The sequence below is a fragment of the Eriocheir sinensis genome, chromosome 39, assembly GCF_024679095.1.
Source record: "Eriocheir sinensis breed Jianghai 21 chromosome 39, ASM2467909v1, whole genome shotgun sequence".
In the NCBI taxonomy this organism is placed as follows: Eukaryota; Metazoa; Arthropoda; class Malacostraca; order Decapoda; family Varunidae; genus Eriocheir; species Eriocheir sinensis.
This window is the reverse complement of record NC_066547.1, coordinates 1,068,073-1,093,467: the sequence shown is the minus strand read 5'-3', so window position 1 is coordinate 1,093,467 and position 25,395 is coordinate 1,068,073. Positions and strand designations below refer to the sequence as shown.

General features: G+C 40.1%; 1 protein-coding gene across 7 annotated transcripts in view; it reads right to left on the bottom strand.

Annotated features, from left to right (window-relative positions):
• Window positions 1-7,674: 7,674 nt before the first annotated feature.
• LOC127008852 (delta-aminolevulinic acid dehydratase-like) overlaps window positions 7,675-25,395 on the bottom strand; it is an 82,141-nt gene continuing 64,420 nt past the window's right edge. For 6 of the 7 annotated variants that reach the window (XM_050881230.1, XM_050881227.1, XM_050881229.1 and 3 more), the window contains exons 9-10: window positions 9,490-9,626; window positions 7,675-8,505 (exon numbers count right to left, since the gene is read on the bottom strand). In XM_050881230.1, the coding sequence (XP_050737187.1) occupies window positions 9,490-9,626 (137 nt within the window). In that variant the 3' untranslated portion in view covers window positions 7,675-8,505. The remainder of the gene's footprint in view (window positions 8,506-9,489; window positions 9,627-25,395) is intronic. The other variant, XM_050881228.1, reaches the window with a different exon arrangement.

The window sequence follows — 25,395 nt, the reverse complement described above, 5'->3', positions numbered from 1 at the left end:
TTTTACATTATTGTTAAAAATTTATGCTAGTGTGATGCAGAATTTTCTCAAGAAGATGATGGTGGTCTTAGGTTTTCGTGAAAATGAATGTTGGGGTCAGGAAACAGGGTGGGAGTGAGATGTGTGAAGTCATCGGTTTGGGCAGGATCCAAAGAAAAGACGGGTCAGCCAGCCAGAGGTACGGTTTTAGACATTCCTGCGCACCACGTCAGAGCATCCCAGCTCGCTTCACCTCGTTTGTTGACCGCTTGAGGGCGCTCGTGTCGTGTGTGCCTCAGTCATGGATTGACCGGCGTGAGGTATGGATGGGTACGTGATACTGCTGCCCTGCCCGCTCTGGCCCACGTTCGCTCACTCACTCATTTTTTTAATTTACTCAACAGTTTCTGAATGTGCGATTATATTAAAAGCAATTTTATGCATATATATATATATATATATATATATATATATATATATATATATATATATATATATATATATATATATATATATATATATATATATATATATATATATATATATATATATATATATATATATATATATATATATATATATATATATATATATATATATATATATATATATATATATATATATATATATATATATATATATATATATATATATATATATATATATATATATATATATATATATATATATATATATATATATATATATATATATATATATATATATATATATATATATATATATATATATATATATATATATATATATATATATATATATATATATATATATATAATTTTATATCATGAAAAGAACTCATGCAAATGTTTGTAGATTAACACAAAGTGGTTACACTGGCAACCTTGGTCGGCCGTAGTATGCACATGAGTCATTTATTAAACCCCATGTGACCTGCCCTGCCTAACGTTAGGTCATAGTTCTACTTGTAGAAACACCATGCTTCCTCCTGTAGATAATTTATTAAATACCGTAGTTATTGTTCACTATCTAATTAAGAGAGAGAGAGAGAGAGAGAGAGAGAGAGAGAGAGAGAGAGAGAGAGAGAGAGAGAGAGAGAGAGAGAGAGAGAGAGAGAGAGAGAGAGAGAGAGAGAGAGAGAGAGAGAGAGAGAGAGTGTACCTTGTACCCTACTAACGGTTTCAGGGGCCGTGTTCCCCTGTTTTTCGCAAATAAAACTTTAACAAAGCGTCGGACAAGGATGTTATTTTGGCAGTGGATGTTTGAGACCCCGACCTAATGGGCAAAAATATGATTTGGTGTCACATGTGGATAATGAAGCACTTATAAAGAGTAAATTTAGGGTAAACTTGGCTAAAAATTAAAGACACTGTGAGAGAGGCTACCCGGCTAGCCCGCGCTCATCTCGTGACGCCGATGTGACGTTTAGCTCTGATGTATGAGTAATCATCCATCCAACCAGCAATTATTTCTTACTACTTCACACACACACACACACACACACACACACACAAACACACACACACTGTAGCAATATTTAATCTACTGTAAATATGGATGTTCCTTGTATGGACTATCAGTTGGGGAGAAACAGTTTTACTCGGAGGAAATTACTTATCCTTTACATGGAAAATGTGGCTATTGGTAGTATACATGCTGCATGTATGTAAGCAGTAGTTTCTGGTTTCATCCCTTGTTGGTTCGCCAACCTCCCCCATACCCAACCTTTCCTTCCTCACACAATCATCCCCGACCAAATACCCAACAACACCTTTGTCGTTTATGGCATGTTACCACCTAAAGGGTGATAGATAACACGAGAAGATGAGCGGGGTGGGGCTAGCCTCGCTCACAGTGTCTTTAACTTTTAGCCAAGTTTACCCTAAATTTACTCTTATAAGTGCTTCATTATCCATATATGACAACAAATCATATTTTTGCCCATTAGGTCGGGATCTCAAGCATCCACTGCCAAAATAACTTCCTTGTCCGTCGGTTTGTTAAAGATTTATTGGCGAAAAACAGGGGAACACGGCCCTAAAACCGTTAGTAATATACTGAAAATATTTTAAAATGCATGCTTACCTGGAGAAAGAAAAGTGATGGAACGGCCGCCTCCTTCAGCAGCTGCGGTGTCTTGGGCCCTGATAATGGCCAAGTAACTTGTACTGCATACTGTAATCCTCTTCTCTAAAATGCTTAGAGCACACAAGACAACTTTTCACATTTAAATCGTCCGGTCTATCACAAGCACGAATCCATTGTTTTTGCCGCTCGTTATCTTTTGGAAAATAAAAGTAGCGTATTCCAGTTCCCCTTATGCTTGCGTCTATCATTTGAACACCACAACACAGCGCACGTGCTAGGCATTGTCGGCGCACAAGGAACCTCGTCCACTCACCTAGGCGACAGAGGGAAAACTGAATTGGACCAGGTCGGCTCATACCCAGGCAGGGATATGCTGACGTCACTAAGCGCCGCCCAGACCTGCGTGCTGGCTGACCCGTCTTTTCTTTGGATCCTGGGTTTGGGCAGACAACGAGGATGGGGCGCGGCCGAGCGTGAAGGCTATAGGAGTTACCAACGAGTGATTTCCTCCCGCCTGTATGACTATACCTTCTCTATACTTGCCTTGGATGGGGCGGGGCCAAGGGTGAATTAAGGCTATAGGAGTTGCCAACGAGTGATTTCCTCCCGCCTGTATGACGATACCTCTATCCTTGCCTTGCTCCCTCCCCCACAATATAGGTAACGAGTTGTATTTCCTAATCCATTGAAGCAGTCGGAAAGCGAATGGCGGAGGCTGTGTTTATCCCATGACAACTGATGGCAGTGTGCTTGTGTGTGTGTGTGTGTGTGTGTTTACCTAGTTGTGAAATACAGGAAAAGAGCCGTACTAGGCTCGTGCTGTCCCGTCTCCATAACGCTTATTATCCAGTTTGGCTTTAAATTCATGAATCGTTTTTGCACACACAGTCTCCTTGTCAGGTCCGTTCCATGTTATTATGCTTCAGTATGGAAAACTGTATTTCTTGATGTTTCTCCTACAGTCACTCTTTTTCAATTTCTTACCATTGCCTCTTGTCACACTTCTGTCACGTTCCACTAGGTCTTCCCTGTCCAATTTCTCCAATCCCTCTTGCATCCTGTACAATGCTATTAGGTCCCTTCTCTCTCTTCTGCTCTCCAGTGTTGTTAGTCCCAATTTCTCCAGTCTTTCTTCATAAGTATGTTCTCTCAGAGTTTCCGGTAATTTAGTCGCTGCTCTTTGTATTCTTTCCAACTTTCTAATTTCTTTCTTCAATCTAGGTGACCACACTAATGCTGCATATTCCAGTCTTGGACGTATCATCGATGTTATTAGTTTCTTCACCATTTCTTCATCTAAATATGTAAATGCTGCTTTTATGTTTCTAAGAAGATTGTATGTTTCCCCAGTTATCCAGTCTATATGTTTTACAAAGGATAACTTGTCTGTTATGATCATTCCCAGATCTTTTTCTTCAGTTTTTTTTCATGATTCTCTCGTTACTCAGAGAGTGGTTCCCTGATATTCGTCTACTGCTCTTACCAAACTCCATCACACTACACTTCTCTGTACTGAATGTCATTTCCCATTTGTGTGACCATTCGCTTATTCTATTGAGATCTTGGCTCAGGGCTACACAGTCATCTTCATTAACCACCCTCCTCATTATTTTAGCACCATCAGCAAACATATTCATATAGCTTGTCACCCCTTCTGTCATGTCATTAATATAAATTACAAACATAATCGGAGCCAGCACTGATCCTTGGGGGACTCCACTCGTCACTTCCATCTAGCTTGATTTATTATTCCTGATTACTGTTCTCATTTCTCTCTTCGTCAAAAAGTCCACAATCCAATCCAATATTGAACCACCCAGACCTCCAACATGATTAAGTTTCCATATTAATCGCTTGTGTGGTACTTTATCAAACGCCTTCTTTAAGTCCAGATACACACAATCTGCCCAACCGTCTCTTTCCTGTATTATATCAATTACTCTTGAATAGAAGCTAATCAGATAAGTTACACAAGACCGTCCTCCTCTGAATCCGAATTGGCTATTTGTCAATATACTGTTTTCTTCTAAATACTCCACCCTTCTGTTTTTTATAATTTTCTCACACATCTTTGCTACTACACTTGTTAATGACACTGGCCTATAGTTCAACGGGTCTTCCTTACTTCCTCCTTTATGTATTGGGACTGATGTTAGCCCTCTTCCAGTCTCTCGGTACCTTTCCTTGTGCTAGTGAGACATTAATCAAGTTGCTCAACTTTTCAGCTATTTGCTGGTTACACTCTTTTAGCACCCAATTTGATATAAAACCCGGTCCTGTTGATTTCCTCGCATCCAATTCTTCCAATAATTTTCTAACTTCATCTGCTGATGTTTGTTTCCTCTCCAGACCCACTCTATTCCCCAGCACTGCATCTACACCTTCAAACTCACTCTCCCTTGTGAACACTGTTTGGAAACAATTATTCATCACTTCTACTATTTCACTTATACTATCAAAAGTTTCGCCATTAACTTTAACTTTCTGAATCTCATCTCTATTTTTCAACTTTCCATTTATGAACTTATAAAACAGTTTTGGTTGGTCTTTTCACTTATCTACAATATTTTTCTCAAAATTCCTTTTTTCTTCTCTTCTTACTTTGACATAAGCATTCCTCTTCCTTTTGTACTCATTCCATAGAGCCATCCTCCTATTTTTTTTCCAATTGTTCCATGCCTTATCCTGCTTGGCATCTACATACTTTCTATTGTACCACTCTTCTCTTGATTTCTGGCCTTCTTTCATCCTTGGTACCCACTTTTCCACTCCTTCGTTGTAAATCCGTAGAAAGATAGTCCATTTTTCCTCCACATTATCAGCCTCAAATAAAGTATCCCATTGTGCTTCCTCAAAATGTTTCCCAAGTTGTTCAAAATTTGCCTTATTAAAGTTAAACCGTTCTTTCCTGTAGTCCTCATTCCTGATTATTTTACCTCCTTCTCGTAATATGTACTCGATAAATATGTGATCGCTCTTCCCTATAGGGCTTTTATAGTTCATCTCCTCTATGGTATCTGGCTCCCTGGTGATTATCAAGTCCAATCTAGATGGCTCTTCTCCTCTGAATCTTGTATTTTCCTCTACCCACTGTGTGAGGACGTTATCTATAACCAATTCCAAAACCTTGTTCCCCCATGAAGCTTCAATTCCTTCTGTTGACCAGTTTTCCCATGACACTTACAATTAAAATCCCCCATTATCAGAATCTTATCCTTCTCCTCCAGCAATCTCCTTAGGCAATCCAATGTGTCTTCCAGCTTCTTCTTTTACAATTCTTCTGTCCATGAATTGTTTTTTGGAGAGACATACACCACTACGATATTCCTGCATCCTCCCCTTTGCAGTCTTATTCCCACACTCAAGACCTCCGCTTCCCCTTCGCCATAGGTGACACCCTCCACTGTCCATTCTTTTTTCACTCCTCCTCCTTGTTTATTTTCTCTTTCTCATCCATACCTTATGTTTACCATCCACTAAGTTAAATGCATCTATACTACCAGTCAATTTGGTTTCCGTAATCCCCTTAACATCTGTTTTTTCCTTACTCAGGTAATCTCCTATTTCTAACATTGACGATATTAACCCGTTCACATAAGTGTATGCCACCTTCAAGCTGTCACCTCTTCCCTTCTGTACCACTTCCTTAGGTCCATGTCTATCACTCTCCAGAAAAACTTCCTTTTTTCCTCTTCTGATCTTACTTCATTCTTTTCATTGACTTGATTCTTCAATTCTCTTATCATGTTCCTTTCCTCCACACTTCTGTCCTTTCTTACCCAGACTTTTTTGTAGGTCTCTTTTCTTGCTAACTTCCATGATTTTCCCACCACTTCTTCTGCAGCCACTTGAGACCTAAATCTAATTTTTACTGGTCGTTGGGCTCCTTCTTCATACTTTCCAAGCCTGAATACTTCTTCGATCTCCCCTACCAGCTCATGACCTTCTTCCTGAATTGCTTCAATTACTTGCTCCACTGCCTTCCTTTCTTTCTTTTCCCTTGTATGTCTGATCGGCATGTGCTCTTCATTAATGCCCACCACTACTACAGACTTCTTTTTTTCAGTGGAGTCCCTCACTATTTCTGGTTTTTCTTTGATCACCTTGATCACCTTTTCAGTTATAGCTTCATCCTTAGCCTTGACTTGTTCCTCCACAATTTTCTTAAAGCTGACATTCTCCTTTTCTTGTTCCTCCTTCCAGACTTTATGCGTTTCCTTTAATTCCTTGACTTTAACCTCCACATCTTCTGCCTTTTTCTCGTTCAATGTTACCTGCTTGTGCAAGTCAGTATACGCATTCTTCCAAACATCCTTCTCTGTCTTCAGAACATCCACCTCTCTCTCCAGCATCCTCATTCTATCTCTCATATCCTTCATCTCCCTTTCCAAGTCTATGAGCCTCCTTTCCAACATACTGTCTCTGCCTCTGGGTCTCTCCATGTCATCCGTGAAGCCCTCAAACTCAAACTCTTGCCTTTTTGCTGCCTGTCTTGTCCTGATCCCTGCGCCCTGCGGTGTAAACAATGTCAGACAGACGGGTCTTTCCTTATCCATCGAATGACTGCCCTTGCCGGGGGGTTAAAATCAAACAAGAGATCGCATCAGACAGACGGGTCTTTCCTTATCCATCGACTGACTGCCCTTGCCGGGTGGTTGAAGTACGTATGGGGAAAATACAAGTTGGTACTGGCTAGCCGCCATTTTATCCCACCTGTACTCACATACATGGGTGAATCTTGCCCCTGGGTTTCCCAGCAGGCTTGCTGGGACTGCCGCAGGTGCTCTTAAATGCGTGACGCCTCAGCACGAGTTGCCAACTCGGACCGCCTGCTCCAGCCCAGTTTGAAGAGGTGGAGTGCCTCTGTGCTGTGATGACGTCATCAGCAAATATGGCGGCCCAAACAAACACATATAAGTGCTTCTATTGCATTTCACCTCTCTGTGCCACCATAACCACTGCAGCTTCCTTTTCATCCTCTGTTGCAAGGAGCTCGTCGGCCAGAACAGCTTGTGATGCATGTTTAAACATCGTCAGGAAGATCAGCAGACGCCATTTTGCTGTCAGTGAGACGCCGTTACCATAGCAACGACGAGGCTTAACTGAGAAGCACACTAAAGCATTTGATAGAGGATTCCGGGAGATCTGGGCGCCCGGGGCGGCTCAAGTTGCTCTCTCAAACACACCCCAGGGGAGACCACAAACTGCGTCATAGATGGTTTTACCCACGTGATCTGAACGTACGGTTCTGAAACCATACCACGGTATAGGAAACCGTGCCTTACGAATCCGCGTCATACGCGACTTGACTGTATATGCATCCTCGGATGTCTCACGAGCACAGTGAAGACGCAGTATATACGTCCTTGGATATCTCATGAGCACAATGAGTCGCAGTACATGCATCCTCGGACATCTCACGAGCACAGCGAGGACGCAGTATTGGTGTCTTTGGATATCTCACGAGCGTGGCTAGGACGCAGTATATGCGTCCTCGTGCTGAGGGGGTAAAGGGTTGAGAGTTTATGGGGGAACAAGATATTAGAGGTATAGATGTTATTATGGTTTGTAGGCTATTGGAGAAATGACATATGATCATCAAAAAGGCACACTGAAAAAAGAAAACAATTGTGGTTTAATATTTTATTAATTTTCATCATTTTGCAATGATTAAAAAATGTTTTACATGAAATGCTTTAAGGTTTTATCTCATAACCTTAATGAACCGAAATGTATCACAATGAAGCATGTCTGTGTAAAATTACATGAATTGCACAGCATCTCAGTAGTTGTACTTACTAAATTTGTTGCAGAGATCATGAAAAATTGAAACCAATTATGACAATTCTGCAAACCCTGCAGAAAAAATTTACACATTTGATATTATTTTATTACAAACAAGACTATGCCAGAATATTGCTTGAATAAACATCACAGTATAAATAGTGCAAATATTACAATAAATAACATATGTAATCATTACAAAAAATGTAACTCTAGTACTAGTACTTTGAACTATTATGTCCCTTGCATGCACCTCCACCACACACACTCCTCTGCAGTAACAAAACTAATTACTCATATAAAAAACTAGTAAAAATATTAATATAAATCATTAAGACTTTCCAAATACTGAATCTGAATGTTAATCATTATCTACACCAAAAGAACTACAGGACTTCCCTTTTATAGCAAAAAGCAGAAAAAACCCATTCCATGAAAATCTTTGCATATCCATACTTATAAGCTCCTTCATAGATACAATAGGGAAGTTCATGCATTATTATTTCAGCTATTGAAATTAACCCCTTGACAATAAAAGTCTTTGTTGAGGATACTGCAGCTGCCTCCAAAATTTAGATTGTACCTTGTAAAAATAGTTCTATGAAGCACTGTTTCTCTCTTCCTGGAGCCACTCCAAGATTATAGGTGTGTAGTAAGAAATTATAACATCAGCACCTGTGGGGAATTTAATAATTTATATTAATAAATTAATCTCAACTATAATCTGTGAGCTGCATGTATGCTCAGTGCACTTACAATTTAGTGTCTACCAAATGTTAAGGTTCCCTAGCTGTCTGTGTATTGGCCTGATGTTTTTTTAACATTTTGAGGTCTCCTCATGGTAATCCAGAAAATCTGATGATCCAGAGGGTGTGTGACCCCCTGCATTCCAGATTAAAAGGCTTTCACTGCTTCTATCTCTATCTATCAATCTATATAATTCTTCAAACAATATCAATACAGAAACATTGAAAAATGTATGATAAAATTAAAAGGATACCAAATGGTGGTTTTAAAAGCAATTTAAACTAAGAAAGTATGGAAATGAAGATCACTGAAAACTGGAATAACAAGTTTTAAGAAGTAACTTATGATCCAGTACAGTAGACCCTCTATTGACTGAAGATATTTACATTAAATGGAATTTTTTTTTTTTTTTAAAGGTGGTGCCTATAGCGCCGATAGACTTTCTTGGGGGTCTCTTGGACGACCCCAGATGTTATTACAATGTTATTTTTCATTTTTTTTTTCTTCAGCTCAAGCAAAATTAAGGAGAAACAAAATATATTACTATAATGCTGTTTCTGCAAGCAGAAGATTGTAAGAGTAGCCGAAAGAGAATGTCAATCAGTGCCAAGGTACTTTTGTATTGAAAGTGTACATGTCATAGGATGGAGGTGATACAGACAAAGCAAGGCTGCTACAAAGTTTATCAGAGATTCTGATTAATTCTTGCATAAAAGAGTAAGGCACCAAAGGGGACCTGGAGTACAGCAAAGCTGTATAATTATACATTTATAAGGCTCTGGAGAACAGTCTTGTGCAATGCAGTGGTGAGGAAGTGAGGGTGGTGGTGACTAAACAACACACATGTAATTTAGAATAGTGCGAAATATGTTGCCTATATTCCTTTCGGCTGAATTTAAAGCTCTTTCTTACTTAATGGCAGAGGTGGGCATGGTACTGAAAAATCAGTAGTGTGGTACTTTTTCCGGAGTAGTGCAGTTGCGGTAGTGCAGTCCCATTTTTTTTCCTAGCGCGGTACGCGGTGTGCGGTACTGTGGTAGCGGTAGTCACTAGTCAATATAAAAAAATACTTCAGTGCCTATCCTGGCTATTCATTGACTAACTAATAACTTGATACAAAAAAATAATAAAAAATAAAAAAATAAAGGAGGACTGGGGGAGAGAGAGAGGTTAGGGAGGAGGAAGGGGGGGACAGGGCGGGGAGTAGAGGATGGGAAAGGGAGGAGGGGAAGAGAAGGGAATGCAACTTTCTGAGGGAAGAGGAAGGGGACAGGGGAAGGGGAGGAGGAGATCAGCATCATGTGAGAGAGGAGGAAGTGGGGGGTGGGAAGGAAGGTAGGAAGGGTGGTGCGAGCTGCAGTAGCACTAGCCAGGGATATGGGGGAGTGAAGGGGGAGGGGAGGAAGGGGAGGAATTCTCCAGCGTTAGAGCGAAAACGAAAGATTACTAATATAGGAAAGTCATGACGGGAAGAGTGAAACATTATTCAAACTGTCCAACATATTGAGACAAAACACATCAACTGCAACTGGTAATAGCGGGACCGTGGGAAAGCTGTAAGCCCTGGCGTCTCAGGCTCAGCGAAGAAACCAAGTGGAAATTTCAACGAGGAGATAATTATAATAATAATAATAATTATAATAATAATAATAATGATAAATTATTATTATTATTATTGTAATTATAATCAAACAATATTGATTTTGGCTACATTGAAGAGAGAGAGAGAGAGAGAGAGAGAGAGAGAGAGAGAGAGAGAGAGAGAGAGAATAAAATAGAGAAGTTACAATGGAGTAAAAAAATAGATATAGTGTGTACTATGGTCTATGTTATGCATCAAAGAAAAATTTGTACGGGACATGAGATTGAGCGGCGATCATTTTAGTGCTTGCTTGTACTGTTGTACACTGCCATGTACAGTCATCGTCAGAGGCAGTCATGGCACGCCGCCTTGGGTTGAGTGACGAACAGATTTACTCAGAGTTATTCATTTAGTATTTAATTTTGAACAATAACTGAAAAGTCAGAATGATTGAATCACTGAGTCCGATGACTGATACCGATTGACTGATTGAGTCCGATTCACTGGGGAGGGGGGGAAAAAAAAAAAAAAAAAAAAAAAATCTGTGAGCATGCCGCGCTACAAATGTCTTCGGTGGTTTTCTAAGTACGTACTGCAAAAATTACCGCAGGATTTTTTAGTGCGGTCCGCGGTAGTGCGGTATTTTCAGAAAGTTTGCGGTAGTGCGGTACTTTTTTTGTGATGCGGTACTACTGCACTGCCGCACTAAGTACCGCACTTGCCCACCTCTGCTTAATGGGGTAGATTCAGAGATGACAGTCAACAGGTATCACCACCAACTATGTCTTAATGCCCATGAAGTTTGAACTATTCTTTCAGTTATCGTAAATTACCTGTAACAATTGAACCAATTACACTTCAATACAATAAGTGATACCTCTCTCTCTCTAATTTCAGAGAGAGAGAGAGAGAGAGAGAGAGAGAGAGAGAGAGAGAAGAGAAGAGAAGAGAAGAGAAGAGAAGAGAAAAGGTGAGGGAGGGCCATAGCTGGGCACGATAACAGAAAACCTTATTCTCGATAACCGATAACTGATAATGGAAAACCTTATCGGTGATAACCGATATTCGTTAACTGGAGACACAAATATAGGCGATAACCGATACCCGATATAAATCCACAATTCCGATACTAACTAGCGATAAGTCCAATAGGCGAAAACGATACTATATTGATATTTCAAATAAAAAAACGAATTCAAATTTTCATTATCTGTATTTTAGAAAACTTACAAAACCTGAAAACCACATGTTGACACGTACCTATGGATGGTAATACTAGAAACGCCTGAACCTTGTTGTGTTATTTGGCGTCCCCACCGTCAAAAGCTGGCACTTTTGTTTACAAACGCTGGTCTCTCGTGAACTGCGCATGGTCAGACCAGCAAGCGTAGACCTGTACAGTCTCACAAAGCTTTTTAACCATAATTAAGAGTTGGTGGAAGGTTGAATCAGACATACAGTACCACTACCACCATCCTCGCTGTTTCTAGAACGACACTCTGTACAAGTTGTATTTATATGTACAGAGTGTCGTTCTAGAAACAGCGAGGATGGTGGTACTGTATGTCCGATTCAGCCTTCCAGCAACTCTTAATGTGTTAAAAAGCTTTGTGAGACTATACAGGGCTACGCTTACTGGTCTGAACGTGTGCAGTTCACAAGAGACCAGTGTTTGTAAATAAAAGCGCCTGCTTTTGACGATGGGTCACCAAATAACACAACACCGGGTGCCTTCAATACCATGGCATGCTCACAAACGAATATGGAGTTTTAAATTTGATGCAGTGAATAGTCATTTTGGGGGCAAAGTTAAATGATTTTTCTCTTTGATATATTGATTTTTGAGTCTAACATAAAAAAATAACCTAGTGTTTTAATGTTGATGATCTAAGTATGAAATCTCTTCACTGAAGAAATTTCATACCCCGAAGCTTTGTCATACAACACCGGGCGCCCGGGCCACGCATGCGCAGTAGGGAGGAGACAACATTTTTTTTCTGAGGCGGAAAAAAGTAACGATTATCGTTAGTTTGGTCACAAAAGTAACGAAGATACCGATATATATTTAAATAAGTAGCGGATGGCAGATAACCTGATTTTGTTATCAGTGATAAAGTATCACGATAACTTATTGCGACAACACCCAGCTATGGGGAGGGCATGGGCGAATGAGTGTGTGGGAGTGTCGAAGTTTGTTGAGTGACCCCTTGAATGGTATCTACATCACCACTCTCGCCGTTGGTACTGCAGGTGAGTAGAGTTCGGAAATTTGCTACCCGGACTAAGCTTCATTTAAAGTTGAACACTTCAGTAACTGAATATGTAGTAACAGCAGTGGTGGGCACCGATCACTTTTTTGCTGTTCCGATCCCCGATCATGCGATCAGTTTGGGCAACTGATCCGATTCCGATCATCCGATCATTTTTTAAGTACTGCTGTTCTGATCACCATTCCGATCATCCGATCGTTAGAACTTATACTAATTACTATTATTTTTTTAAAATAATAATTACAAGAACCACCTATTTTAGGCATTCTGTAAGTAATAATTTCAAATAAGTAATAAGTTAATTATTTGCTTATCAATATCTTTATTTTTCCTCTTTTTTTTTTGTATATATGGAGGACATGGTAAAGAAAAAATGTTATCTTAACTTCTTATTTTAGGCATTTATTTAAGTCTACTCTTTTTATTCAATTTCTGAAAGTATGAAAAAGGAATTATGTTCGCTATTTTAACTTTTGTTTGAAGTTGATTTAGATTTTTGATAAACATTTTTCAACTTTTAAATATTTTATCATCGATATCTAGGAAATATTTTCTACTATGTATTCTATAATAAAACGAGCGATAGTGATCATTAATCTCCTATCCTTCCTGATTAAATAGCTTTCTGAATAAAAGATATTGGTCCATAAATAAATTAGTTACAAGAAGAACATAAGCAATAAGGTTTTGATTATAAGTGAGCCGGTGTTGCGTCATCTGCCATCCACGTATCCTAAGACATCCCATCCTGATCTGCGCATGCGCGGAACACGATGTTTACAGTGTTGATATCGTAGTTTGTCCGGGCAAGATGGCGACAAGACAGCATGGCAGCTATTATGGGAAAATGGCCAAATTCAAGAATGATATGGACCCCATAATTCAGATTGCCTACCATTAAATGGGGAGAATCCGAGAAACATGACCATCAATCAGAAGAGAGTGTAGGATATTTCATTTATCACATATACTGACTTACAAGGGGTGTAGGTTATCTCATTTATCACATTTACCGACATACAAGGGGTGTAGGTTATCTCATTTATCACATTTACCGACATACAAGGGGTGCAGGTTATCTCATTTATCACATTTACTGACATACAAGGTTTCAGGTTACCTCATTTATCATATTTACCAACATACAAGGAGTTTAGGTTATCTCATTTTTCACATTTACTGACATACAAGGGTAGGCGGTGGCTGAGTGATTAGCGTGCGGGGCCAGCATTCATCACGCCATGGACAATGTCGATTCGAATCCCCACGCTACCACCTGGGATTTTTTAGTCACCGCCGAGTGGCTTCAGACTATCCACAGGCTGTCCAAAAGACCACCTATCATCCCGGATTCTAGAAAAAACCGTACAAGCGAATAAAAAATGAGTTCCAGGGGGCAGCATGAGCCAAGCATAACTAGCGCCACTATAAAAATTGCCTGCGCCATGACGGGCTTGGGCCGACCACCAGGCCCCTGAAGAAAGTCTTCCGGCGCTATAGGCTGAGATGTAAACAAAAAAAAGCTACCACATTTATCACATTTACCGACATACAAGGGGCGTAGGGTACCTCATTTATCACATTTACCGACATACAAGGGGTGTAGGGTACCTCATTTATCATATTTACCGACATTCAATGGGTGGAGGGCATCTCATTAATCACATTTACCGAGATACAAGGGGTGCAGGTTATCTCAGTTATCACATTTACCAACTTATAAGGGGTGTAGGTTATCTTATTGATCACATTTACCGACATACAAGGGGTGTAGGTTACCTCATAGATCACATTTACCGACATACAAGGGGTTCAGGTTATCTCATTTATCACATTTACCGACGTACAAGGGGTGTAGGTTATCTCATTTCTCACATTTACTGACATACAAGGGGTTCAGGTTATCTCATTTATCACATTTACCGACATACAAAGGGATGTAGGTTATCTCATTTATCACATATACCGACATACAAGGGGTGCAGGTTATCTCATTTATCACATTTATCGACATACAAGGGGTGCAGGTTATCTCATTTATCACATATACCAACATATAGAAGGGGTGCAGGTTATCTCATTTATCACATATACCGACATACAAGGGGTGTAGGTTATCTCATTTATCACATTTACCGACATACAAGGGGAGCAGGTTATCTCATTTATCACATTTACCGACATACCTCATTTACTGACATACAAAGGGTGCAGAAGAAACTTTCATATTTCAAGCAATTTTCAAATTCAAAACATACGTCAACATTTACTTTAAAAAAAATAAAAAATAAAAACTCAGGTGGGACATATCGCGATAGGCAGTCGATAAAGACACGGTACCGTGTCGCAATTCATCCACCCTTTGTTTGTAAACAAATCCCGCGCATGCGCAGGTTGGATGGAATGCCTTAGGATACGTGGATGGCAGATGACACCACACCGGGTAGGACACGTAGCAATGGGTTTAAGTTGGATAACTTCAGGTTCAAGAAAGACATAGGCAAGAATTGGTTTACGAACAGTGGTGGATGAGTGGAACAGACGTAGAAGTCTTGTGGTGAGCGCCAACACGATAGATACATTCAAGAAGAGGTTAGGTAAGTTCTTGGATGAGAGGGGTTTGGGGCATTAGTTTGGTGCCGTGGTCTAGGCGGCATATTGCGCTGTCTCGCGAGACCTCCTTCCTCCTCGTCCTCTTGTTATGGGGGGAGCCCGACGGGTGGGTGGGGGGGGGGGGTCAAGGGAAGGCAAAGCCCTCCCCCCGGTTAAGAAGGTGGGGGGGTCGAGGAGGGGCGAAGCCCCCCCTTTTAGCTTAGGTCTTGTTGGTTTCCTGAAAATGAACTGATGCTGCTTCCATTAGAGGGTGGTAACACTGCAGCAGAAAATGCATAACTGACAACTGGGGCAGGGCACTCGGTTACTGGAGTGAGCGGAAGCCCACTACTGCAGCCCAGGATCAAAGGACACAGGGTCTACTGGAAAGCGCGTCAAATTTTGAATCAACTGGCGCATGACGTCATCAGGTGGAAGGTTGGTGGGTTCAGCTATGGTTTATGCCTCAGTAGCCAGCCGGAAGCGGTGGTGTACAGTTTGCTTGTCCTTGTCAAATCACAATGCCTTGCAGTTGTTAAGTATCTGGCTGCAAGTCTGTAAGTAGGCAATTCAACCCTCAAGAGAAAGCACCATAGTCTGTCAAGGTCAGGGGTGTCCAAACTTTTTTTCACAGAGGGCCACATGCAGAAAATATACGAAGAGTCGGGCCACTCAGTATATTTATCGATGGAGATAGATTTTCGAGTTTATAGTTTTACAGGAACTACCACGTGTAGGTCAACTGGCCTCTTGCAGATTCCTTATTTTCTTATGTATGTATTTTTTTTAAGGAATAAGTAGATATAGGCAAGTGTACCCTTAAAGGAATCTATTTTCTATAATGTCTTATTTTATTTATGTATACAGGATAAACTATTGAATCCTATTGCAAGAGGATCGAGTAGCATCATGCTCGTTAAGAGAGAATTTGAATGTAAGCTTATAGTTTTCATTGTACGTATTATTATTACACAGCAAGATATGAGCTGTTACAAAGGCAATCCCACGCTTACTACTGTGAGCCATAACAAAGGGACGGGCAGACATTATTCTTAGATTTAATGTTTAGGCTCTCCCATTGTGGCCAAAAAGGTATTTAGCATGTTTTGTATTTTTATACTGTGTCTAGAATATGCATATATAGACAATCAAATGAATTATAGTGTGTATAAGCAATAAACATTACCTAAAGATGTGTTTACGTAATTTCTTTGTGTGTTAAATTCACTACAGAAACCTATAGAAGATACGATATTTGTCAATCAAAGATAAAGACAATGAAAGCCTGTTTAGATTCTTTTTACGTTACCGCTCGATGTAAATATTTTCAATTTTATTTGCGTTACCATTCGACGTGAATACTACGTTTTCTATTTCATCTCTCCTTGCTTCACCTGCTGACATAATTTACTGTGCGCTGGTTGATCGTGTTCTTTGATCCTGCTGCAGCCCACACCACACTGTCATGGCGTCGTGTAACAAGTCCCGCCAAGCAAATAAAGCGACTTTGCGCCTGCGCGTCTCGTTCACGATACCTTACCAGGATTAAATAAATTAACGATCAATAAGTATCGCTTAATTTTATAAATAAAGACGCTTATTTGAAGTAACTATTTAGCAACGTGTATAAAAATAATTGTAAGAAGTCCGCAGTCACTTGTTGCCATGACAATGTTGACCACTTTCTTTTCTGTGATCGGAAGTTAGTTTGTGAAGTTCCGATCTCCACAGTCCGATTACCTTTTACAAAGATGATCCAATCTTTGCATTCCAATCGCCAATTGCTGTTCCGATCAGATCAGAAGATCGGACGATCGGACTGATGATCGGAAGTGCCCAGCTCTGAGTAACAGTACTTTATAAATGTTAAATGATGATCTAGTCAAGAAAAAATGGGCATTGTAAGGTAGTGTTAATAATTATAAATACAGTAATCCCTCGCGGATTTATAAATTGTATTGTATCGCGGATTTTTCACTATATCGTGGGATTTTGCGGTAAAATAAGCATTTTTTAGCCTAAAAAATGAAAACCATATAAATCAACATAAGGAGGAACACACCTAAATAAGCACCTACGTCACCCACCTATTTTTTTATTTTTCCATCGCGGCCTATTGCGCCGTTAGTCTTTTCCCTGGTTCACTCCTCCCCCACTTCCTTTCTTTCTTCTCCCTCTCCGTCCCCGTATTTTTCTCCTTCCTTCTCATTTCTTTCTTCTTTTCCTTTCACCTCCCTCCCAATTTTTCTCTTTTAATCTCTTTCCCTCCCACTCACACCCTTTCTCTCCCCCTCTTTCCTCACCCATACCTGACCCTCCCTACCTCTCTCTTTTAATCTGTTTCCCTCCCACTCACACAATTTCTCTCCCCCTCTTTCCTCACCTTTACCTGACCCTCCCCCCCCTCTTTTTTTTTTTTTACAACAGAGGAGGCAGCTCAAGGGCACAAAAAAAAAAAAGGAAACAATAATAAAAAAAAGGCCCACTACTCACTGCTCCTAAAAAAGAATCAGAAGAGGTGGCCGAAAGAGAGGTCAATTTCGGGAGGAGAGGTGTCCTGATACCCTTCTCTTGAAAGAGTTCAAGTCGTAGGCAGGAGGAAATACAGATGAAGGAAGATTGTTCCAGAGTTTACCAGCGTGAGGGATGAAAGAGTGAAGATGCAGGTTAACTCTTGCATGAGGGGTTTGGACAGTATAGGGATGAGCATGAGTAGAAGGTCATGTGCAGCAGGGCCGCAGGAGGGGGGGAGGCATGCAGTTAGCAAGTTCAGAAGAGCAGTCAGCGTGGAAATATCGATAGAAGATAGAAAGAGAGGCAACATCGCGACGAAATTTAAGAGGTAGAAGACCATCAGTAGGAGGAGGAGAGCTGATGAGATGAAGAGCCTTAGACTCCACTCTGTCCAGAAGAGCTGTGTGAGTGGAGCCCCCCCACACGTGAGATGCATACTCCATACAAGGGCGGACAAGGCCCCTGTATATGGATAGCAACTGCGCGGGGGAGAAGAACTGGCGGAGACGATACAGAACGCCCAACCTCGAGGAAGCTGATTTAGCGAGAGAGGAGATGTGAAGTTTCCAGTTGAGATTTTGAGTAAAGGATAGACCGAGGATGTTTAGTGTTGAAGATGGTGATAGCTGAGTGTTGTCGAAGAATAGGGGATAGTTGTTTGGAAGATTGTGTCGAGTTGATAGGTGGAGAAATTGAGTTTTTGAGGCATTGAAGGACACAAGGTTCCTTCTGCCCCAATCGGATATGATAGCAAGGTCTGAGGTTAAGCGTTCTGCAGCCTCCAGTCTGGAGGCTGCAGAACGCCTCTGTTTCCCTTCCACTCACACCTTTTCTCCCCCCTTCTTTCCTCACCTTTACCTGACCCTCCCTACCTCTCTTAATCTCTTTCCCTCCCACTCACACCCTTTCTCTCCCCTTACCTGACCCTCCCTACCTCTCTCTTCTCCCGTCTCATTTCCTCCACTCATTTCCCTTGTTTCCTCCTTTCTCACACCCTTTTCTTTAGGCTTATATCTCACTCACACACACACACACACACACACACACACACACACACACACACACACACACACACACACACACACTCCCTCTCTCCCTCCCTCGCACGCATTCACTCACACGCACACACACACAAAAGGGGAAATGGGAAGGGTGTGTGGAGGGAGGAGCAGAAGTGAGTCAGGTCATGTCCTGACCTGACTCTCCCTTCTGCCACTCTCTCCCCACACCCTTCTCATTTCCCCTTCTGTGTGTGTGTATGTGTGTGTGTGTTTACAATTAGGTAAACACACACACACACACACACACACACACACACACACACAAGGTGAAATGGAAAGGGTGTGGGGAGGGACCTCACCTGACTCTCTCTCAGGACCTGACATGACTCTCCCCACTGTCCCTCCCTCCCCACACCCTTCTCCTTGTTTTCGTCCTCTTTATCTCTCCCTGTTTCCTCCATTACCTTTCCTTGTTCTCCCTTCTTACATCCTCTATCGGTATTTTTTTCATGACTCACTGTGTCGCTCTCCTCCTTTTCCCCTTCTGTATTTACCTAATTGTGATATAAAAGAAGTGAGCCACGCTCATATTGTCCTTTCTCTGAGTATTCTTCCACCCCACCAAATTAATTCCTGTGCGAATTTCGTATTTACGAAGCAAATGTCGGCGTCGTAACAACGAAACGTCAGAGGAAGTGTTTATAAGAGTAGGTCAATAGGAGTGTGGGAAAGGTCAATAGGAGTGTGGGAAAGGTTTGTAAGAGTGTGGGGAGGGTTTATAAAGCCTTAAAATATATATAAATAATAAAAAAAATATAAGGTTGCTACTTCGCGGATTTTCGCCTATCGCCGGGGGTTCTGGAACCTAACCCCCACGATAGACGAGGGATTACCGTATATATATATATATATATATATATATATATATATATATATATATATATATATATATATATATATATATACAGGTAACTCAATTTACGCAAGTTTGGTTTACGCGTTTTTGAAATAACGTGGGGTCCAAAATCCAAATAAATGTTTAATTTACATGCTTTTTTTTTCACTTATACGCGATATTTTATGGAGTGGCCACCAGATGTCACGCAACTGGACTCACATGGTGCCGCGGCCACACAGCTGAACTTAGTTCTTCCCGCGCGCCACTTGAACAACAATACAGTACCCACACTGCCACGCTACTCAACAATAGGGGTGGGCAGGTACCGGTACTAACGGTACCAGCTATATGGTACGGTACCGGTACCAGACTGCTCGGTACTGGTACCAATACTAGCCAGCCGCTCATGGTGTCCCTCATTTCTTCCTCACACGAGTGAGGCTGAGACTGAGTGCCTGAGTGGATATCTCAGTGATATGGATATGAAGGCAACGCAAACACGTCCCGCCCGAACAACAAAGCAACAAAAAAGCCACGTCCTTCCATCCCATCCCGGTAAATAGGGAAACCTCACACCGCCAACAAGAACACCAGCATTGAACCCTCCAGTCTTCAGACCACCAAAACTCACAATAACCTAAGAGTCCAGTGTTTATCTACGCGTAGCCTTAGAAACAAATTTGATGAACTGCGATGTCTTGCTCTGACGAAAACTAAGGCGTAATTGCTAATACGAACATTTTATCGACACCACTACTATTGATTAAGTTTCGAACACAACATAGATGGCCTAAGATTCTTCAACAAAACATTTGTATGTAAAGGGGGGTGTCAGCAAACTTTTTATCAAACATTGCAACCTACTGACAAAAACACCAGAAACAGTAATTAAAGTGATTTGTGCGTCTTTGAGTAAACATTGCAAAGTCAATTTAAATATCTGTCACTTACAGGCCTCCGGGCAATCATGATGGCGATCTTGGGCAATGTACTGGCGTCTTAAAAGGCAGTCTTAATATAACAGCACACATTTAAGACTTTAAGTAAGACCACGTATGATATAGGCGACAAAATCGCGTCGAAGGTGAGTCATATAGAGTCCAATATAACCTAGAGAGGAATTATAGAAGCCAAATGGTTTCGGGCCAACTGTCCAAATTGCATAAATTACCTTGTTATATGTTATGGGCATAACCTGGTCATATCGGTCACGGTAGGAGAAGGGAGACGGTTCTCGCGAGTATAAGCTTCATAAATACTTTTAGAGCTCAAACATCGACTGAAAATAAAGTTAGGTGCCCAATTTCAAAGGAAGTCACCATTAGAGAAAAGAACCAAAAACTAATAGATATGCAACTATCAGATGACGGCAATGATGAGAGTGATGTTAAACTTTAAAAATCCTTACTCACTCAGCTTTATTTGTTCAGCCCTTATACGAAGCGAATTAACATAAGCAAGTCCAACTAATTTTAATAACGAAATTAATCACTCAGTTTAAAAGAGAAAATTCAAGGACAGGTTAAATTTAGACCTAAGAAAGCCCGAAACAGATTTAACAAACCAATGATGCAAAAATGATGTAAAAAAATTAGTGCATCAGTTAAAAGTAAAAATATGAAGATGATATGTAAAAAACTGTAAACATAATCAAAAATTCTTAGTTACATAAACAATTTGCAAGGCGTAAGTTGTGGGAACAAATACCTTTAACAAGTGTGACGGTGCACTAGTGACTGACACAGCCAACCACAAGTACATTAAGCGAGTACTTTCTCGGTGTTTAATTAAATAAGTCTAACACATCACCACTGTACCAGTACTAATGTACATCCTAAACGAGCATTGTCTAACTTTGAAATAAAAATAAATCCAACCCTTAAAGCTTAAAGCACTTAAAACTTAAAAAAGTCCTGGACCTAAACACGATAGCCAAATCTGCTGAAAGAATGAAAAATGATAATGAAATCCCTCAAAACCAGCACAAATGTCCTCCTCGACCAACCTTTTGTCCAAGAGGATTGGAAAAAGGCTAGCATTGACTAAATTTTTAAGAAAAGAAAAAAGGAGTACCAGATAGATTACAGGCCAGGCCAGTATTCTAACGGTTGTGGGTAAGCTACCAAAGCTTGAATTAAAGATAAATTGAGTTACAGCGTTTACCACTCATTAATTGAGTTGTTTGAACATAGCTTAAAAACAAAAGACAACAACTATCAAACCTTTTAACCTTTTATAGCTACCTCCCCACTGTTTATCTGTATGCAAATCACTGGACGTGACGTATCTTGATTTCAGTAGCGTTTGATAAGAGTCCATCATAAATTAATACAAATAGAGAAAATGAGGCTAAATAGGTTCATTTAATATGGTAAACCAGTGGTTGATCAACAGGGTTGGCAACAGCAATTAATGGTTAACTCATTGTTGGACTGTCACTAGTGGGCAAGTAGACTTTTGAGTTTAACTCAGAGCTGCTCTTCATTATTTACATCAACAGCGTGGATGTTGCCGGCGGCTTCCGGCATTTACTAGGGCAGATGACACATTTGCGTTTGACACAAAGATTGGTAAGTCAGACAGGAAGATTGGACAAAGATTTCACAAAATTTCAGCTTGAGTGATTTAGATGGTAATGCCGCTAACGTGAGCAAGTGAATAAGTCTTCAAGGATTAATGAAGAATGAAAGTTTGATTACGAAATGCGGCGTTAAACTCAAAAGTGAAAAATAGTCAAGGACTTTTCAACAATCGCGTCAAACCTCAAATTCTAAATACAATGCATCGATAAAGCATCATTCTCTCAAGAATGTGCAACTTCTACCATTAAAAAACTTTTTGTTAGAATAAAGTAATAATACATCCGCTCTACATAAGTTAATAATAACAGACTTGGAATATGCGGAACAGTTTTTGGTCTGAACCACCATACAGTTTTTATTGCTAAATTAGAAATTGTTCAGCGTCCAGGTCAGAACGAATTAAGCTTCATAGCGTTCGCGCCTCTACGAAGAGGCTCTTTACTAAAAGTATGTTCTCTCTTGAAAGCATTAATACCGAGAAAACTTTTGAAATGTTTTGGTAAACTTCTCAATTTCTTCCGAGAAGAATGTCATTATTTATGGAAAATGATCAATCGCATGAGGAACAATGACGTAAAACTCAGATGTAGACAGATGTGAAGGAACAATGCCATGGCTCTTCATAACGTTGTAGTGCGAGAATGGACTAAGAGAATGGGTGCAGTCCATAGTAAGACCACGTGTGAGTGGTTCAAAACCAAGCTAAACCGTCACTCAGTTTAGCAATATTAACATCAGTAGAAATGCAACGTAACGGAGTCTCTCAATCTGATTAAAATCACTTAGGTTTAGGACAACTTCAAGAGTCTGGACCATAGACAATCTGTGGTCTGATTTTCTGTAATAAATCTATCTAAATCTCTCTCTCTCTCTCTCTCTCTCTCTCTCTCTCTCTCTCTCTCTCTCTCTCTCTCTCTCTCTCTCTCTCTCTCCACTGAATGAAGTGAATAAGCATATTATTCCCACCATCACTCGTAGGTTATGACAGACAACTAGGCAAGACACAATTCACATGGTTCTGGTGACACGAGGCATGCAGCTGTTTGTTGTATGAGTGTGGTTGTGTGGTTTGTAAACAATGCAAATGGCGGCCGGGCTGGTATTGCGGGAAATAACTCCTCGTACAAGACTCATGATGTACAGTTTCTGATATCATATTTACCCCATTATTCTCACTAATATTAATAATTAATAATGAACACATGGATATTTTTTTTCAATATGATTTTTTACGTAGCTTGTACTGCTCCTTAGTCATACAATCTTAAGCCACCCGTGACATCAAGACATCATACAAATGGCGCCCGACGGAAAAACGGGATAACAGCAAGGCATGGGCGATCCTCCACCAATTTAATTTAATTTTTGTATAGTAGTTATTAGATCACCCTGTATTCTATGGTAACATATTATAAGACAGCTACGGACTATGAAGGATTATAAACAATAATAAAGGTAAGTTTGTCATTGTTATTGGATAAGATGAAAAACAGACCCTTAAAAACACCCCAAAGAAGAAAAAAAAATCATAAAAAATTTGTACATTCGGCGTACAAGGCGCAGGGGTAAACTTTCAAGCATTTTTTATATGAAAAAGGTGCGCGCTATACGCTGAAAAATACGGTATTTATTTTTCGACAGAAACCTACCTCGCGTAAATCAAGATTTACCTGTATGTGTATATATATTTATATATATATATATATATATATATATATATATATATATATATATATATATATATATATATATATATATATATATATATATATATATATATATATATATATATATATATATATATATATATATACAATTATATATATATATACATTTATCAAACAAATGTTGTCTTCCAATTCAAATGTGCGTCACAATTCGAACACAAACAAACGGCTGCAGACGACGTCACCAGTGTAGCCAAGTCGGTGAATGTGATACCGCGGACTCCAGCCTCAAAAACCGCAAACCCGCGACTGCCATTTTTTCCCACACACTCCCTTGTAAAACAGCCCAATTGCGCAGGAAAAACATGGACCTGACAACACTGGAAGCCATTCTTGTCAGTCACGCTTGCGCTCCCCTGCTTTGAACGCGACGCTTTGTTTTTTTGATATTTTTTGCATATTTTCTTGAATTAACCCTCATTATGGCTCCCAAGAAAGTGAAAAGTGACAGTGCAAGTGGTGGTAGGAAGCTTAAGGGTTATAGTATGGAAATGAAGAAGGAAATAATACAAAAACATGAGAGTGGAGCACGTGTCTTTGTACGCTTTTTAACCAAGGCATACTCAGTGAGGGAACAAGCTGAACATAAAGAATCCATGCTGATACTGACCCACGAACCACCAAACACTATAACACTCCACGTATGTACGTACCTACACGGAGCATCACTATTGATTGAGTACAACTTAGACATGTCCTCAGGAAAAAAAAAAAAAATTATTGGCTAACTGAGAATAACAAACCAACTAACAAACATTAGAGAATAACCAATAACCTGAACTCGAATGGAAAATTTTCGAATACAAGTAACCTGCGTTCAAACCTGCTTCATTCGTTCGTACGTGGTAGCGAACCTGCTTCACGCGTTCGTTACATGTGTTGGCAATATTTAGTTGACAATATATGTCTGGTTGACAATATTTGAGTGATCTGGCCACAGGGCACAACATAAACCCATAAAAATGTTATGAGGATTTTTGGGCCTGGAACGGATTAATTTTTTCTACATTAATTTCAATGGGATAAATTGCTTCCTAATTCGAACAGCCCAAATGAACCAATTAAGTTTGAATCATGAGGTACCACTATATATATATATATATATATATATATATATATATATATATATATATATATATATAGATATATATATATATATATATATATATATATATATATATATATATATATATATATATAAGATGGCGACACTATAAACACTCGCCTGCGCCAGAACGGGCTGGGCCGACCATCAGGCCCCACCTGGAAGAAGCCTTGGGCCGACCATCAGGCCCCACCAGGAAGATGCCTACTGGCGCAATAGGCAGCAACGTAAAAAAAAACTAAAAAAAAAAAAAAAAAAAACTCGGTTGATGCGCGTCTAACACACGTACCGTTCATACACTGCGTAACCTCACCCTGTAATGTCCTTTGATACAACACACAAAAAACGACAACTGTCGGAACAGGAGTGAACCCAGACGCATAACATGTATGTTCACGCAGGTGTTACGCAGTATTGTTATGAGGTCCCGTCCACCCTGGCATTTTTTTTACACGAGTTACGTTATGATGTTCTGTTCACGTGTGTGCACCTGTCCTAACATGGCCTAGTTACGATACGATGTTCTGTTCGCATGTGTGATGCTGGC